This window comes from Pleurodeles waltl, chromosome 10 (assembly GCF_031143425.1).
Source record: "Pleurodeles waltl isolate 20211129_DDA chromosome 10, aPleWal1.hap1.20221129, whole genome shotgun sequence".
Taxonomy (NCBI): Eukaryota; Metazoa; Chordata; class Amphibia; order Caudata; family Salamandridae; genus Pleurodeles; species Pleurodeles waltl.
In genome coordinates, this window is record NC_090449.1 from 650,818,149 (window position 1) to 650,835,388 (window position 17,240).

A 17,240-nucleotide genomic window follows, 5' to 3' on the forward strand; every position below is an offset into this window, starting at 1 on the left:
TGGAATAGGGTTGGTGCCACTGAATGTCTCTCCATAGCCATAAAAGGTGAGAAAAGTAGAGATGGTGCGGCGGGTGAGAGGCACAAGGACTTGGCTGTAGCCCATGAGTCCTTAAAGCGCTCCAGCGTAGAGTCTGCCTTGTCTCAGAAGAGATGGTTGCCATCAAAGGGCATGTTCATGAGAGAAGCCTGGATGTTCCCACGGGTCCCAAAAGCACTCCAGAGGGGTTAGTTCGCTCAAAGACGAGACACATGGCCTCATAAAACTCCTTGAGTTGAGCGGAGGTCGCACCAGCTCCCAGAAAATAGGGAGGCATGGAATCAGCCCTGGAGTAGGCTCCAAAGAACTATGCCTTGAATGCCTATTTTCCTTCGTCGCCTCAGCCGATGGACAAGGAGTCAAAGCAAGCTCTGACTTCTTGTTTTTTTTGTGCCTCTTATCAGTGTCCTGATGATTTAAAATGTGGCGAGTATGACTTAGGGCTCGTGGATTTGTCCCGAGACCACCTTCTCGACTAGGACCGAGATGTCAGAGGAGTTGCATGACGCAGTGTTGCCGGCCAGGCCACTAGCAGCTTTACGGACTGCTCCCTCAAAGCCTTCAGTACCATGGCCCAGCAGTTTGAGCATGACTTTGACTTGTCATTGCGTTCCAGACACCACAGACACATGAGGTGTAGGTCCGTAGCAGACATGGTGCGGTGCCAGGCACCACACAGTTTAAATCTTGTCTTCTTCAAAGACATTCCTTCAAAAAAAGGAGTCGACAAAACATGAAAAAAGGCTGTCAAAAAGTGACAAGGTAGCTCTCTCCAGATCTGCGCTGACTGGTGTGTAAAGAAAAAAATGATGTCAGCGCACCGAGGTGACACCTATATAGCTGACGCAGGCGCCACTTCCGGCTCAGCGCACAGGGGTACTGCTTCCGAAAAATGTTCTGGATCCAGTCTGATGCCTGGGGAAATTCAAAGCTATGGAATCTGCGGCTACAAGTCTCTATCAGATATACCCTGTGCACAGACACATGTTCCCACATTGATAACTGCACATGGTCTGTGGTCATGCCTCGTAGTCTCGTGACAAGAAGGTGGGTAAGGGCCTTCAGCATTCATTCTCCATAGATGCCTAAATTGGCACTTGATCATCTCCCTCAGGCATGGGCACACCAAGTACCAAATTCCCCGCTTTCCTAAAAGTTTTTGATTGTCCTCAACCAAATATGTATTCACAGAAATAACCGAGAACATTTTTGGAACGCATGACAAATTTAAAATAAAGAAAGAAAATTCCATAGTGCATCATAAACTTTGAGGCAGAAGATGTAATAAGAAAGCAACCCCATAAATCTACACCTTGAGCTACTTCAGAGGACAAATAGTTGGAGCCTGTATCATTTCTGTCGAAAATAAACTAGGCACTGGCCGGCATTTTCCTTTAGGTGAAAACTATTTGAAAATTGAAGCATATCATTTGAAAAAGATTAAAAATATTGAACTCAGCATGGCCAGCCACTGGTGATGATGGCTGCAGGCTAAGTGAGTTCTGGTTCCGCCTGCTCTCACCCCCCATTAATCCGTTAATTATCCTGCCGTAACTACCCACCAGGGACCACACCAATGATCCTGACTGGCACGGGCGTGCTGTGGCATTGCTGAAATTACAGTAAATGGCCCGGACAGGAGAGCTTCGACCACCCCGCGCGCCCTGGCGAAGATGGCGGTCAGAACAGAATTAAGCAGCTGAACTGTTGAGGGGAATGGCCAGCCAGCGCGGTGTTGCTGCGGAGGGGGTACAAATCACCTCCCCTCCGACCAGTGAACTTGCCCAGAGAGGGAGCGGAGTGGGAGGAGCGAAGGGAAGAGCTGGAGGCCAGACTGGGGCGGAGCGGTGGAGGAGGGGCACTGGGTATCCGGAAGGTTTGGTGACGGAGCCTGAGGGGGGACTATACAAAGGAAGAGAGCAGAGGCCAGGGTCCTGATCTTTTGGGTGTGGGGTGGTGAGAAAGTGAGGGGTCGTCTCACCCTCCCTCCCCACACCCTTTCATTGACAGGAGCCACCGGACAGGAACACAACACTGGGGCAGAGCTGGCGCCTGGGAGACCTTCTGGAGGGAGCTCGTTGGAGCCCGGCGGGGCCAAGCGAGGAGAGACGCCAGGGGCAGAGGGGGAAAGTGAAGCCTGTCAACAGCGATCCACGTGTGCAGTAGCACGTTCTGATGCTCTCCCATCCCGTCCCCCCTCCTGCCATCACTGATTGCCGGGCACACAAGCTGTCGCAAGCTGTAGGCTCTCTCCCCTTTCTTTTCAGTATATCCCTGTAAGAACAGGGGTTTGGCCTCCACTAAGGGCCCAGGCGAACGTAAGGGAAGTCACAGGACAGAAGGAGTGGTGCGGTGCCTGCCACGACTGGGGCATTCCGCCAGGAGATACTGGTGCAGGGGTGTTGGAAAGGCCTGTGTCACTAGGTCATGGTCAAGGGCAAGTAGCCCAAATTGTTGCAAGTTAACAGACTGGACAGATACGCAGTGAAGATGGCTGCCTCTGGGGGACAGCAAGGGGGTCATAGGGGCAGGGCTCCGGAAGCCAGCCCAGTACACAGTGGTGAACCTTCTTTAAGCTCCGTTATGGCAGCCATTCAGGATATCCAAGGCTCAATTTCGCTCATTGAACCTAAACTGGATGCGGTGATGCTTGAGGTCAATCTTTTTGGGGAAAATCTCTGAGAAAGTGGCAGAGACTCATATCGAGCGGTTGCTTTCGACCACAAAGAGACTGCCGGACCAGGTCTGGTCCCTCACAAAGCAAAGTTCGGTAATGGCAGCTTGGCTCGAGGATCAGGAAGGCAGGGCCAGACGAAATAAAATTCGGATACTTGGTGTGCCAGAGGGCATGGAGCGCCTCAGTGTGGACCCAATCGTGGAGATCTTGTCCTTAGTTAATTGTAGCCAAAGCAGTTGTCAAACTTCTTCACAGTCAAAAGGATGCACAGGATGCCGGGCCTGCCCCCTAAGCCGGGAGCCCCACTGTGTACAATCACTGCCAGGATCCTGAATTACTGAGACAAGGACGCAATACTGTGGGCGGCTAGGTCCCATGGGGTCTTGCTGGTGGACAATGCCGTGATCTGCCTTTTCCCTGATTTCACCCTTCAGGTGCAACATCAAAGGAAATGCTTTGAGGAAGTTAAAAAGGCACTGCGAGCCAAGGTGGTGAAATACATGATGCTAATTCCGGCAAGGTTGCGGGTGGTGGCAGATGGGAAGACGCGGCCTTTTGCGTCGCCAGAGGAGTCATGGGACTGGCTCGAGGGGTGGAGGGTAGCGGACAGGAGACAAAGGGAGAAATTAGTCCACCCGGGCCTGCTGAAATGGTGGGGGTCGGTCCCACTGCCCTCCTGTGGAAGCACCAGATGAAACATAATTCACAGGGTCCGTGAGGTGAATCCTGCGGGGCCTTCCGACTTGCCTGCAGATGTCATGTTGACGGCATGCACTGGGGCCCTGCCTCCAGAACGAGATACTGATTGGGCAGGTGGGCCAGAGCCACAGGAGCCTGTGGGGCAACAGGCGCTCTGCAAGTTGGGGGCTGGGTATGTCTTTACTCACCCAGCAGGGTGGGGGGAGTTTGTGGGAACTGTTTTCCTAATCTTGTTTAGTGTTATTTTGTCTTTAGTTACGATATTCTTGAGGTTGGAGGGGAACTGCATGGCATTGAGACTCAGCACATTATGCGACACTGGGGTGGGGGGGGGGCACACTTAACCAAGCAGATATCCTATTACAGACCTGGACCAATGCGAATGTCTTACACCATCAACACAAACCTAACTATCTGGTCGTGAAACATCAATGGTCTAGGTTGCTCGGTGGAGCGCACTTTAGTCCTGCAATATTTGAAGCGCCACATCCCAGACATTATACTCATGCAGGAGACCCATCTCAAGGGGAACTATTGTACGGCCTTGAGTAGGTTTGGTTATATACTGAAAGCATATGCTGGCTACACTAGAGATTCGAGGGGGGTGGAAATCCTTATTAGGAAATAGGTGGCTTTTTCTCCATGTCAGGTGTGGCAAGATGTAGCAGGGCACTATGTGGCATTGTCCAGCACTTGGGAGGACACAACACTGAAACTCTGCTTGTTGTATGTCCCACCATGACTCCGAGGTGCTACCTTCCCAGATGTGGGGATCTACTGATGAGTCTCCCTCTTGGCACTCTGGATATGGGGAATGATAAGAATTCACTCATGGACGGGATGCTAGATAGATCTGAGCGACTTGATGGAGAAAAGGGGGAGGGTCCATTACCCCACTCTCAGTGAGCCTTTGGTCTAGTGGACTTATGGCGAGAATGCAACCCTCAACTATGTCACTATACATACTATTCAGCTGCAGATGGGAGATTATATTTTCACCCAGTGCACCCAGGCCTTGCGGTTTGGGCCGACGGCCCATCATGCGAGGGGAATTTTCGACCATTCCCCAGTTGAGGTCCAGGTACGGGGTCCATCCTGGGACTTCAGGCTGCCTCCTCGTGTGGATGCATGCAGTTTGAGTGACAGGGAGGTCCAGGACAAACTTAGGGTAGGAGCAGAACTTTATTTTGAAGAAAATCTGGGTTCGTCCCCTCTTTGGGAGTTGTATGCGAGGCATTCAAGTCTGTTATAAGGGGGCAGGCACAGGCCATAATAGGAGAACGAAGGAAAGAAACTCAGTTAGAATGTACTGTCATAGAATGGGATATAGCCCGCCTGGAGGCGGAGGCCCAGGATTCTGGGAAGCTGGCAGACCACCATAGATCATGGTTGCGCCATCAGGAGTTTAGAGCGCTGGCAAAGAATCAGGAGCGCAAACACGCCCTGGCGACGCAGCATAGGCTATATGATGTGGGCAATAATGCTAGTAAATTACCAGCCTGGCAGGAATGGAGGGGCAGTGAGCATTCGTGGGTGCTCAGTGATCACTCAGAGGATGGAGCATTGCACACAATATGTGCGGCTATTGCCGAACCTTTTGCAACAGATTATGAGGGCCTATAAGCCTCCAACACAAGAATGTCAATGGAGGAATGTGCAGACTTTCTAAAAGAGATTCCTTTATGGCAGCTCACCGAGGAAGAAAGGGACATGCTAGAGGCCGACCTAATAGAAGAGGAATTGCTGGTGGCCTTACAAGGCATACAATTGGGCAATGCTCCGGGTCCTAACAGCCTCCCGGTTGAAATGTATAAGGGGTTAATAAGTGTTATTGTTAAACCGATGTTGGCCATTTTGAGAGAATCTTACGAAGTAGGCAGCTTGTCGGAAGATCAGAGAACTGCAACAACAGTAGTGTTGCACAAAGAGGGTAAGCCACAGATGTAGTGTAGCTCCTACAGACCGATCTCTTATTGAATATGGAGATCAAAGTATTGGCCACGGCTCTGGCATCCAGACTCAAAGGGGTGATTACTGCACTTATCCAACGCGATCAGTTGGGCTTTATGCTCAATAGGAGCATTAGGCTTAACCTCTATCGCCTTTACGGTGTGCTCCATATGACGGAGGACTCATCAGCGGGACAGGCAGTCGTAATGGCATTAGATGCTAGGATGTTGTTTGATTCCCTCGAGTGGAACTATTTGTTTACCACACTGGAGCGGCTGTGGTTTGGTCCAAGTTTCTGCACCTAGGTACGGCTCCTGTACAAATTTCCAAGGGCTAGAGTACGGGTGAATGGTGTAATATCTCGAGACCTCAGGCTGCGGAGGGGGACCTGGCAGGGCTACCCCTGTCCCCTATGCTCTTTACCCTAGCGGCCTGGGTCCTGTGTGACCCACTGGTGTGAGAGATTTGGACCCCAGATGCTTGAGAGGAGCACATATCCTTATATGCTGATGGAGTTCTTTTGTATGTGACGCGGACCTCTTTAACAGTTGACAGGCTTATGCAGATTTTTGGTATTTTTGGTTATCATTCTGGATACACCATCAACTGGTCCAAATCAGTTGTTTATCTTCTTTTGGGGGAAAGGCTCGAATTGCTCAGGGATTGTGTGGCGTCGGTGTTCACTGAGGGTTTCAAGTATTTGGGATTAGATATTACACGGGATCCTGGGGAATTCCAGTGCAAAAATATACCCCCCAGGTGGAGAGACTTCGGGAAGATGTTCCACACTGGTGGTGGCTCCCATTAACCTTAATGGGGAGAGCTGCACTGTACAAAATGATCAGCATGCCCAGGCTCCTGTATATCTTGCAGAAAATGCCCTACAGGGTTTTTAGAGCAGTCTTTCGGAGCATTGTTAAAGAGGCCCGCTGCCTGCTTTGGGGTGGGTGGGGGGGAACCCACGCCCAGGATTGCCCAGACTAAGTTGCAAAATAGTGTCTATGATGGGGGCTTAGCGATACCAGATATTAGAAAGTAATATTGGGCTGCACACCTTTTGATATTTAATGAATGGATCTTTGAGGATCAACAAGATCCAGTCTACCGAGTGGATAGGAGTACAATGGGCAGGGATGGCCCTGAGGCCCTACTGTGTGACGCATGACGAGAGAAACTCCTCCCACAGCACACATTGGTAGTGGTCCGGCCGTGGAAGGAGGCAAATGTGTTTCTCGGCTGGGGGTGGGGGGGAATGTTAATTGCACTTATCCCACTTTGGCATAGTGATTTGTTGTCGGAAATGAGGGGCCTAACGGGGTTCAAACAGTGGGAAGTGATAGGTATTGAGTGTCAGGGAGATATATGGAGGGGATCTGCTATTATTACATTTGAGGAGCTCCGTAGGGACTTTTGCCTCAAGGAAACCAAGCAAATTAGGGTCACGTGCTCCTGAGACATATTGTAGAAGGTGAGCAGTTGCCTGAATTTTCCCCGTTGGAGGACAGGGTGCTCACAGAGTCTATTACAGAAAAAGGGATCTCAGTGATCTATAACAAATTGGTCCACAATGCACCTGACTTAATGGGGGGTTTGAGGGAGGCATGGTCTGCAGATCTAGGGGCTCTAGAAGATGAGGAATGGGAGGAGGTATTGAGGGAGCCCCAGGAGGTTGCAATAAGGGCGCGCTTTCCACTGGTACAACTTCAAATACTCCATAGATCATACTATACTCTGACCCTTCTACATAAAATAGGGAGATCGGAATCACTGTTGTGCCAGAAGGGCTCCTCTGAAGAAAGGCACATTTGTTCATATTGTATGTGGGTGTCCCCTAATACAGAGACACTGGTCCGAACTAATTCAGGTGATGTCCTGGGTTGTGGTGTTAGGGATCCCCCTGGAGGCTGAGATATTATTGTTTGGGGTCCAGAGGGATGTCACATGGCCAATGTATTGAGGGATCTGGTTGAAACTAGCCATGGGAATAGCAAAGGCCTGCGGTAAGCAGGAAGTTCCTGGACTGACTGGCTGGGAAAGGGATTTAGATTGGTGCCAGAGGGGGTGATTTATAAAAGGAGGGGCAGCACTACAAAGTGAAAGAAGATCTGGGGAGCGTGGATGGCCTACAGAGGCTCGGACTTGTTGGACACACAAAGGCTGCAGGAGAGGGGATGGAAAGGACAGGTTTATCGGGTCAATATGTATAGGGCCTTGGCCATACAAGCGCCACTACGACCGGCTGGCAGGAGGAGGTGTATCCTGCCTATGTTACTGTGAGGTGAAGTATAATGTGTGCAATTAATTGTCTCACCATGGTTTTGACTTTCTTTGTGTAATAAAAATAAAAAGGTTTTTTTTTATATTATAGAAAGAAAAAACAATATTGAACTCAGTGTACAGTTCTGAGATACCTTAGATATGTTTTTGGTTTTCCTTCAGTATTTTGAAATGTTTTTCTTTTACTTTCTTTTTTTTTTTTTTTTTTACACAAAAGCAATGGCGCATTACAAAGACAACACCTAATGGCTTTGCCAATGCTTTTTTTTGTTTTTTAACAATTATTTGGTTTTCCTCTAAAGAAATCAGTTTCAGGAGCAAACACTAATTCTGTTTTTTTGCAGTATACTAGAGAATAATTACCAAATAATAAAACACATAAGTATATATATATATATATATATATATATATATATATATACACACACACACACACACGCACAAAAACACAAAGGTTACAGGGATGTTAGTTAGGTTCTGAATTTACTCGTACAAAAACCATAGAAATTCTGCAGATAGAGTTATTTCAAGTAGCCCTCACACCGTAAGGTAACTATAACTTGTGCCCTCGCAATGCAGTTTTGCATCAATAATTTTATTGCAAATATTGCAGTGATAATATTTAAGATGCCATAGAAGCGGTCATCAATGATATAATACGTGGAGCAATTAGCTGTGCATGGTGAAGGGGCAAGTTATAGTTACCTTGGGGCGCAAGATATAGTTACTTGAAATAACTAACTATAACTGCTGAATTTCTATGGTTTTGTACAAGTAAACTCAAAACCTAACTATAACATCCCTGCAACCTTTGTTTTTTTCAGTGAATTTCTATGCGTTTTTAACGTAAAGTAATTTTAATTACTATACACTAATCCAACCATGGCCCTGCGCGATTGGCCACAGGGCCTGTCTCTGTCAGTGGATCTGTGAGTGGGTGTGTGTGAGTGCCTGAGTGGGTGGGTGAGTGGGCGCATTAGTCTCTGAGTGCATGTATGAGTAAATGCATTAGTGTACAAATGAGTCTGTGAATGTTTTATTTAATTATTTTTTGCTTATTTGCGAAAATTAAAGAATATTACCGAATATTCTTGAATATCACTCATGGTGAAGAAAAATCATTTGAAACCCATAATTTGACCCCCAAACAACTCTCCCTATATCACACCCCTGGGATCAAGGTACCTCTAGCCTGACCCCATATGCTACTTTTAAATTTGTTTTTCAGGTCCATGGACTGTGTCCCAGGACCTTAAAATGGTGGGCGCAACTTTCTGTATAGGTTGTGGCCAGCCAATTACAGCACTTCTATTGGTGCGCACATTTGCAAATATTCACGACCCTAGACATACAAATTTGGATTTTCCTTAATTTCTCACAAACTACTGAAAGGATTTACACATATTAACAAAAAGGGCCTTCTGCAGACCAAAAGATACCTTTATGCCAAATTTGGTATAATTCGGTCCAGCAGCTCGGGCTCCAGGCGTGTCTAGAGAGTCTATGGGAAATACAACCTTTTTGAGCCCCTCACCTCCCCTCCCATTTTCTTTCGGGTCCCTTCTTGACAGATCACATCGAAACTTTCAATGAGCAACAAGAATCACCGGCAGACCTTTTTGGGACATTTTCGTGAAGATTTGTCAAACAGCGCCAAAGATATAGGCAACTCAAAAAACACTTTTTCTATGGAAAAAAAAAATACATACACACACACACACACACATATATATATATATATATATATATATATATATTTTTTTTTTTTTTCAGTAACCGTTCCCGACCTCACTTAATCTTGAAACCAACCTCCATATTTCAAAATTAAGAAATATTCAACGTTAATATAAGCACGATTACACTCTAGAAACAAATTTTCAGCTACTACAATTATAAGTGGATATTCGCCAAAATATGTATTTAATTGAACAAAAATGATTCTGCTTTAATAGCTTCAAATGTACACCAAGTATGACACAACGGCCGTTAAAAGCACATTAAAACTAATTCTGTCTAAGCAAGTGTGTAACTGCTTTCCTGGCTAAATTAATAGCTTCGTATTCAGAACACCATTCAGTACAGGCCTGAAAACAATGGTGCTACTATACATAAACTTTTAATTTTCCCATAGAAAGTCTAACACAAATAAGTCTCCTGCTGGAAGCAGACACAGCGTTTTGTACAAAAAATAAACTATGACAAAACCAGCTTCTCTATCTTAAGCTTAGTTGGCAGAATCGAATTGGACAAATAATCATATGAAAAGTAAATATTGTACAAGGAATTTTAAAGTCCATTATCATAACGAAGGATCTGTTCTCACGCCGTTGGTAGTAAAGTAGTTAACTTTCATTCATAAAGCAGTTTTCACAGAATTACACGCAATACCGTACACATTGTTCGACAATGTCAGTCCTAGTTTCTTAGGACCAACTAATCGCAAACTTATTTTCCATGTTACTTTCGATTTTAAAAAAGACCTATGATTTTATATGCCAACAGCTTGGGTAGTGAAAGTCAATGCTTAACAATGCAGCCCTTATTTGGATTTAAAAAAAAAAATGCACAATTTGCATGCACTAGCTTTTTAAACCTTTGTGCATGTCTTCTTGAATAGGTAGTGATGTACAGCACCCAGAAAAAACATGTGTCAAGAAAATGAGAATGCTACATAGCTTTGTTGGCTACACAACAACTGCCTGCAAGCCGTACAACCACAACTCAACCAACGGCCAAAAGAGTCAATCGTTTAATATCAATATCATATACAAGCGGTCTTTTCCAAGCTCCAAGATCATTATTTTGTGATTCATCACTATAGGCGAACTTCTTAACTCTTTGATCAAGCACATAAAGATAAAGAAAAGTGAAGAATATGAATGGCTTGCAATAGCTCAGATGTAGCAATAAAATGTCCTAGTCTTAAAGAAAGCTTGAATCTTAACCAGGGCAATGCAGGGGCTGGATGGAAAGAAGAAACTGGTGAGTTATTCTGCACGACATCAGGCAGATAATCAAGATTCTTTAAGCTACCTTTTACAAACAACTGCGATGTGTAGAATACGGATTCCTCCGACTATAATGAGTACCCGCTAATAAAGTACTGGGAATGTTCAAACACCAGAGGAATAAAGTAAGGGCCCAAGAGAGGATCATTTTTACGACAACCAGCTATCTTTAATGCTAAGCCCTAGCTGAATTTTGTTAAGGTTTGGTAACCAATTCTATTGTAGCGGGAACAAAAACACAGATTAAAAATGCACCAATCACCAGAAACACACTGGTAGTAAGTACATCATTATATTATACTACAATAAATACATAAAACAATTCATGTTATTTTAAGGTTCAATTTCTTACACTTCGCAATTGAATAAAAATGAGGAAAAAACGGTATGATTATGCCGGTTATCCAGTATGATAAAAGCTAATTTCAGCAAACTATAGCACCGTCATGACATTATCCTTACCTTATTCCTTTCCTGTGTCCCATCGGGGCTTATTCGAAACGACCCTACTTCTACCGTCTTCTTTGGGTTTACTTTACTCAGTTCATGTTGAAGTTCATCTACCAGCGCCCTGCAAGCTAAGGTGAAAACAGCACGCCATTAATGTCAAAGTTTAGACTAAATATAACACTGGACTTCTAGTACTATATTAGAGATGAATGAGTGAAGCAATAGTACAGCACACATGTAACAAAGAAATCTACGTTAACTATAAAGCTGTATACTTTGTATGCTGACGACACAGTTGGAAAGTTTCCGAAATGTTATTTTTACATAAAGACAAAACTATAAACTAGAGTAATTTAGTACTATGATACCACGTTATGAGTAGTGGTAAAACCTACACTTCAAGTTCAGTCTGAATGGAGATGCCTAAGGAAGAAAACCAACTGCAGGCCTTTTCACAGTAAACGTAATTGCACAGTCATGTTTACACACCTCCATGCATGATTTTACTTCCACTGTTGCTGTAACACCTCTGAACAGTTGTAGACTGAAGAATGTAAACCATTACTATAGCCGAGCCTGAATTCGTGGTTAATCCCAATGAAACGAAATACAGGGACTTTGACATAAATTCACACAGAAAAGACCACATCAATGAGTTATAAGGTTACGCCTACGATTTTTGTAAAATGTCCTCATTCATTTGGAAACCTCAGAGCATGCACATAAATCTACAAAATGTATGATGCATTTTTGGTAAAGCGCCAAAAATCACCACATGGTTTCTATGCATTCGGAAAAGAAAGAGAAGACATCTGTTACTGGACTAAACATGCTCATAAAACAGACTAATCTTTAGTGTGAGCAGAAAAAAATGTTGTGGATAAAATGAATCTACAGTCCAGTGAAAGATCATTCCACTGTGTGGAAGCCAACACAGGAAAGGGGGAGCTCCTACTTGTGATATTCTAAAATGGAGGATTTATCACAAAAGTGTTGATACAGGCCTGAGGGGGAATCAAGAAGTGTACAGCAAGCGGCGTGGCAACAACAGCGACCAAGATGACCACACGGTGCTGAAGCTCTGACATGACTACCATAATCCTGGCACGGATGGACCCTTGCACGCGCTGACTGGCAGTCATATATGCGGAGGAGCCCTCCTTGATCGCCTGCAGTCCTTGGGGGCCACAACTCACCACGCCTGAAGCCCTACTACAGAGGGAGGAGGGCTTGCAATAGGCAACCGCCACGTGTATCAGAAGCGCCGATGGACAGGGTCCCTGTGTAGGCTTGAGGCACTGTATGGGGTTGCGCAGTGCGGCCTGTGTAGCAGCCCACCTCAATCCTTGGGGTTGCATGCTGCTGGAGAGGAGGGAGAGAACCCTCCGACATGCATGCACCACGGGTGTCTTGGGGCCTGCTGGAAGGGCCTGCTCAGCAGCCCGAGACAGGCCAGGGATAGCTGTGGTGGCACGGCTGGGGTGAAGGCCTTTAATCTTGACCCTCCTGACATTGTGGCCCACATGTCTCAGGCCTCCTAGCATGGCCAATCGGCTGCTTTTCTGTGTACACACTACCCTCATCATGGCACTGGAGACAGCTGTCCACAATATCCATCATCACAAAAGGGCCCTATTTCAATGTCACTTCTCCCTACAGCTCATTGACATTGCCTTCTTTGTAACTCCCTGGAGGAGGGGACCGATATCACAAACAGCACCTGTATACACCTTGAGATTATTCTACTATAAGGGCAAATTGGCCTGCTCAACATCAGCTCCCTGGATTGTGATCTGTGAGTTTACTGCTACACGCAGCAGTGCTACATAGCCCCCTCTTCAATCGTTATCTGTATTGGGGCCCCTTCTTCATCACAATCGCTGTAACCACAAGACCTGACCAACATATCCCCTGCTGGACAATGGGTGCAAACTATGGCTGCCCATTACTGCCATGGGTCAGAACAACCCTAAACAGAAGAAACTCCCATTCGAGAAATTGAAGACCACTGTAGGATCTGAAACTACATCCAACAAGGAGGGAGCTGCGGCCAAGGGGCCAGCACCTGACCCACCTTTAGGCCTGGAGACCATTATGGATGAATTGGAGACGGGATTCCATGCCACTGATGAGCAGTTTGACTCTATCACTACCCGGCTAGACTTTATGAACGACCACCTTGACTGAAATGACACCAGCCTGATGGGCGCTGAAGAACGCATTTGGAGACCCTACTGAAAACAATAGCCATTAAAAACGAGGCTTTAGAAGCAAGAGGGAGACGTACTAATATCTGTATTCTAAGAATAGTGGAGACCACGGACACTGGTCACCTGGATCTCTTTGTTGAACGCCTGCTCTTTGACCTATTGGGTAGACAGAACTTCACTTTGACTTTTGTAGTTGAGCGTATACACAGATCCTTGGACTCCCGCCTTGTGCCTGGAACAGCACCACGGGCCTATTATCACATAACTTCTCATTTTTAAGGATCGAAATGTGGCTCTTCTAAGGGGCATGTGAACTGGGTCTGTTCCAGTATCAAGATTCCACAATCTCCCTATTTCTGGACTTTTTATTTTTATTGCAGTCCAAGATGCAAGACGTAAATTCAACAAAGCTAAAATTGCTTTGGGCAAACTGGGTCTCAAATATGAATTTTTATACGCCTTCAAGTGGATGTGGAAGGGAAGGCTAGTTTTTTGATACCCCAACAGATGTGCTCACGTTTTGGAGGGAGAGTACTGTAAAGAGAGTCTCTCCGGAGTGTAACAACAACAGACAGGTGCTCCCGGAGTCCCCGGTTGCCGCTAGCATGGCCCTATTCTAGACAGGATGAACTTATTACCAGCACTAAATACTACATACCGGGCGAATTGCCGCCCTATATTCATCAGACCACCTCTAATTTTACTCTACTCATCGCAACCAGTTATAACTGAGCACCCACTTTCTAGTTGCGACTTGTGTAAAGGCCCATTCTATTCCCAATTCCTCCTATTCTGATATATACAATATCAGAGCCAACCGGCGTGGTGTTGCCACCTCTCACTGGTTTAAACCGCAGTTACGTTACAAGGGTATATGTTTTGTGTTGTGCTGTTGCCATGGGGATTCACCTTACTGCTAGGTGTGAGGTGGGACGTCTTGTTATAGACTTGTTTTTATTTTGTTTTTCACGACTGTAAGGAAATGCCTCCTTGGCATGGTTACCCTCTGACTTTTTGCCTTTGCTGATGCCAAGTTATGATTTGAAAGTGTGCTGAGGCCTGCTAACCAGGCCCCAGCACCAGTGTTCTTTCCCTAACCTGTACCTTTGTCTCCACAATTGGCACACCCTGGCATCCAGGAATGTCCCTTGTAACTGGTACCCCCGATACCAAGGGCCCTTAGGCCAGGGAAAGTCTCTAAGGGCTGCAGCATGTCTTATGCCACCCTGGGGACCCCTCACTCAGCACATGCACACTGCTTGCCAGCTTGTGTGTGCTGATGGGGAGAAAATGACTAAGTCGACATGGCACTCCCCTCAGGGTGCCATGCCAACCTCACACTGCCTATGGCATAGATAAGTCACCCCTCTAGCAGGCCTTACAGCCCTAGGGCAGGGTGCATTATACCACAGGTGAGGGCATAGGTGCATGAGCACTATGCCCCTACAGTGTCTAAGCAAAACCTTAGACATTGTAAGTGCAGGGTAGCCATAAGGGTATATGGTCTGGGAGTCTGTCAAACACGAACTCCACAGCACCATAATGGCTACACTGAAAACTGTGAAGTTTGGTATCAAACTTCTCAGCACAATAAATGCACACTGATGCCAGTGTACATTTTATTGTGAAATACACCCAGAGGGCATCTTAGAGATGCCCCCTGAAAACATACCCGACTTGCAGTGTGGGCTGACTAGTTTTACCAGCCTGCCACACACCAGACATGTTGCTGGCCACATGGGGAGAGTGCCTTTGTCACTCTGTGGCCAGGAACAAAGCCTGTACTGGGTAGAGGTGCTTCTCACCTCCCCCTGCAGGAACTGTAACACCTGGCGGTGAGCCTCAAAGGCTCACCCCCTTTGTTACAGCGCCACAGGGCATCCCAGCTAGTGGAGATGCCCGCCCCTCCGGCCACTGCCCCCACTTTTGGCGGCAAGGCCGGAGGAGATTATGAGAAAAACAAGGAGGGGTCACTGGCCAGTCAGGACAACCCCTAAGGTGTCCTGAACTGAGGTGACCCTGACTTTTAGTAATCCTCCATCTTGCAGATGGAGGATTCCCCCAACAGGATTAGGGATGTGACCCCCTCCCCACCGGGAGGAGGCACAAAGAGGGTGTAGCCACCCTCAGGGCTAGTAGCCATTGGCTACTATCCTCCCAGACCTAAACACACCCCTAAATTGAGTATTTAGAGGCTCCCAGAATCAAGGAAGATAGATTCCTGCAACCTGAAGACGAAGAAGGACTGCTGACCTGAAGCCCTGCAGAGAAGACGGAGACACCAACTGCTTTGGCCCCAGCCCTACCGGCCTGTCTCACCACTTCAAGAGAAACTGCAACAGCGACGCATCCCCCAGGGTCCAGCGACCTCTGAAGCCTCAGAGGACTACACTGCATCTAAAAGGACCAAGAAACTCCGGAGGACAGCGGCCCTGTTCCACAAAGACTGCACCTTTGCAACAAAGAAGCAATTTTTAAAGACCGTTTTCCACCAGAAGCGTGAGACTTTCCACTCTGCACCCGACGCCCCCGGCTCGACCTGTGGAAAACTAACTCTACAGGGAGGACTCCCCGGGGACTGCGAGCCCGTGAGTAGCCAGAGTTGCCCCCCCTGAGTCCCCACAGCGACGCCTGCAGGGGGAATCCAGAGGCTCCCCCTGACCGCTACTTCCTGCTTCAAAGAACCCGACGCCTGGGAAACACACTGCACCCGCAGCATCCAGGACCTGAAGGATCCGAACTCCAGTGCAGGAGCGACCCCCACGCGGCCCTCTTCCTAGCCCAGGTGGTGGCTACCCAGAGGAGCCCCCCCTTTGCCTGCATCGCTGAAGAGACCCCCGGGTCTCCCATTAAATGCTACGGCACTCTGCACCCGGCCACCCCTGTGCCACTGAAGGTGTACTTTCTGTGCCTGCTTGTGTCCCCCCCCCCTGTGCCCTACAAAACCCCCCTGGTCTGCCCTCCGAAGTCGCAGGTACTTACCTGCCGGCAGACTGGAACCAGGGCACCCCTATTTCCATTGAAGCCTATGTGTTTTGGGCACCACTTTGACCTCACCTGAACGGCCCTGAGCTGCTGGTGTGGTAACTTTGGGGTTGCCTTGAACCCCCAACGGTGGGCTACCTTGGACCCAACTTTGAACCCTGTAAGTGCTTTACTTAAGTGTGAAACTAACAAATACTTACCTCCCCCAGGAACTGTTGTTTTTTGCACTGTGTCCATTTTTAAAATAGCTTATTGCCATTTTTGCCAAAACTGTACATGCTATTGTGATGATTCAAAGTCCCTAAGATACCTGAGTGAAATATCTTTCATTTAAAGTATTGTTTGTAAATCGTGAACCTGTGGTTCTTAAAATAAACTAAGAAAATATATTTTTCTATATAAAAACCTATTGGCCTGGAATTGTCTTTGAGTGTGTGTTCCTCATTTATTGCCTGTGTGTGTACAACAAATGCTTAACACTACCCTCTGATAAGCCTACTGCTCGACCACACTACCACAAAATAGAGCATTAGAATTATCTCTTTTTGCCACTATCTTACCTCTAAGGGGAGCCCTTGGACTCTGTGCATACTATTTCTCACTTTGAAATAGTACATACAGAGCCAACTTCCTACAACGATGCACCATTATGTTTCCAAACTCTGTCCGATCCATCATATATTGATTATTCACATGAGCTGTGCCCACACACAAAAGTACGCCTAGCCACTGATGCCAATCTCATGTCCTGGAACATCTGGGGCCTCAGCAGTCCCTGCAAAGGTAAACAGGTGCTGCAGTATCTACGACGACACAAAATCAACATTGCCTTCCTTCAGGAGGGTGATTTACCACCTATACTGTCCCATACATTTGCCAGTTATTGGGGTCCACATTGCATCTATTCCAATTACAGCACATACTCATGAGGTGTAGCCACACTGA

The 17,240-nt window shown here is 46.8% G+C and overlaps 1 protein-coding gene across 4 annotated transcripts in view; it reads right to left on the bottom strand.

The window, feature by feature from the left end:
• CNPY1 (canopy FGF signaling regulator 1) overlaps positions 1-17,240 on the bottom strand; it is a 402,515-nt gene that overhangs the window by 121,584 nt on the left and 263,691 nt on the right. For all 4 annotated transcript variants that reach the window (XM_069211139.1, XM_069211142.1, XM_069211140.1 and 1 more), the window contains one exon: positions 11,113-11,228. In XM_069211139.1, the coding sequence (XP_069067240.1) occupies positions 11,113-11,228 (116 nt within the window). The remainder of the gene's footprint in view (positions 1-11,112; positions 11,229-17,240) is intronic.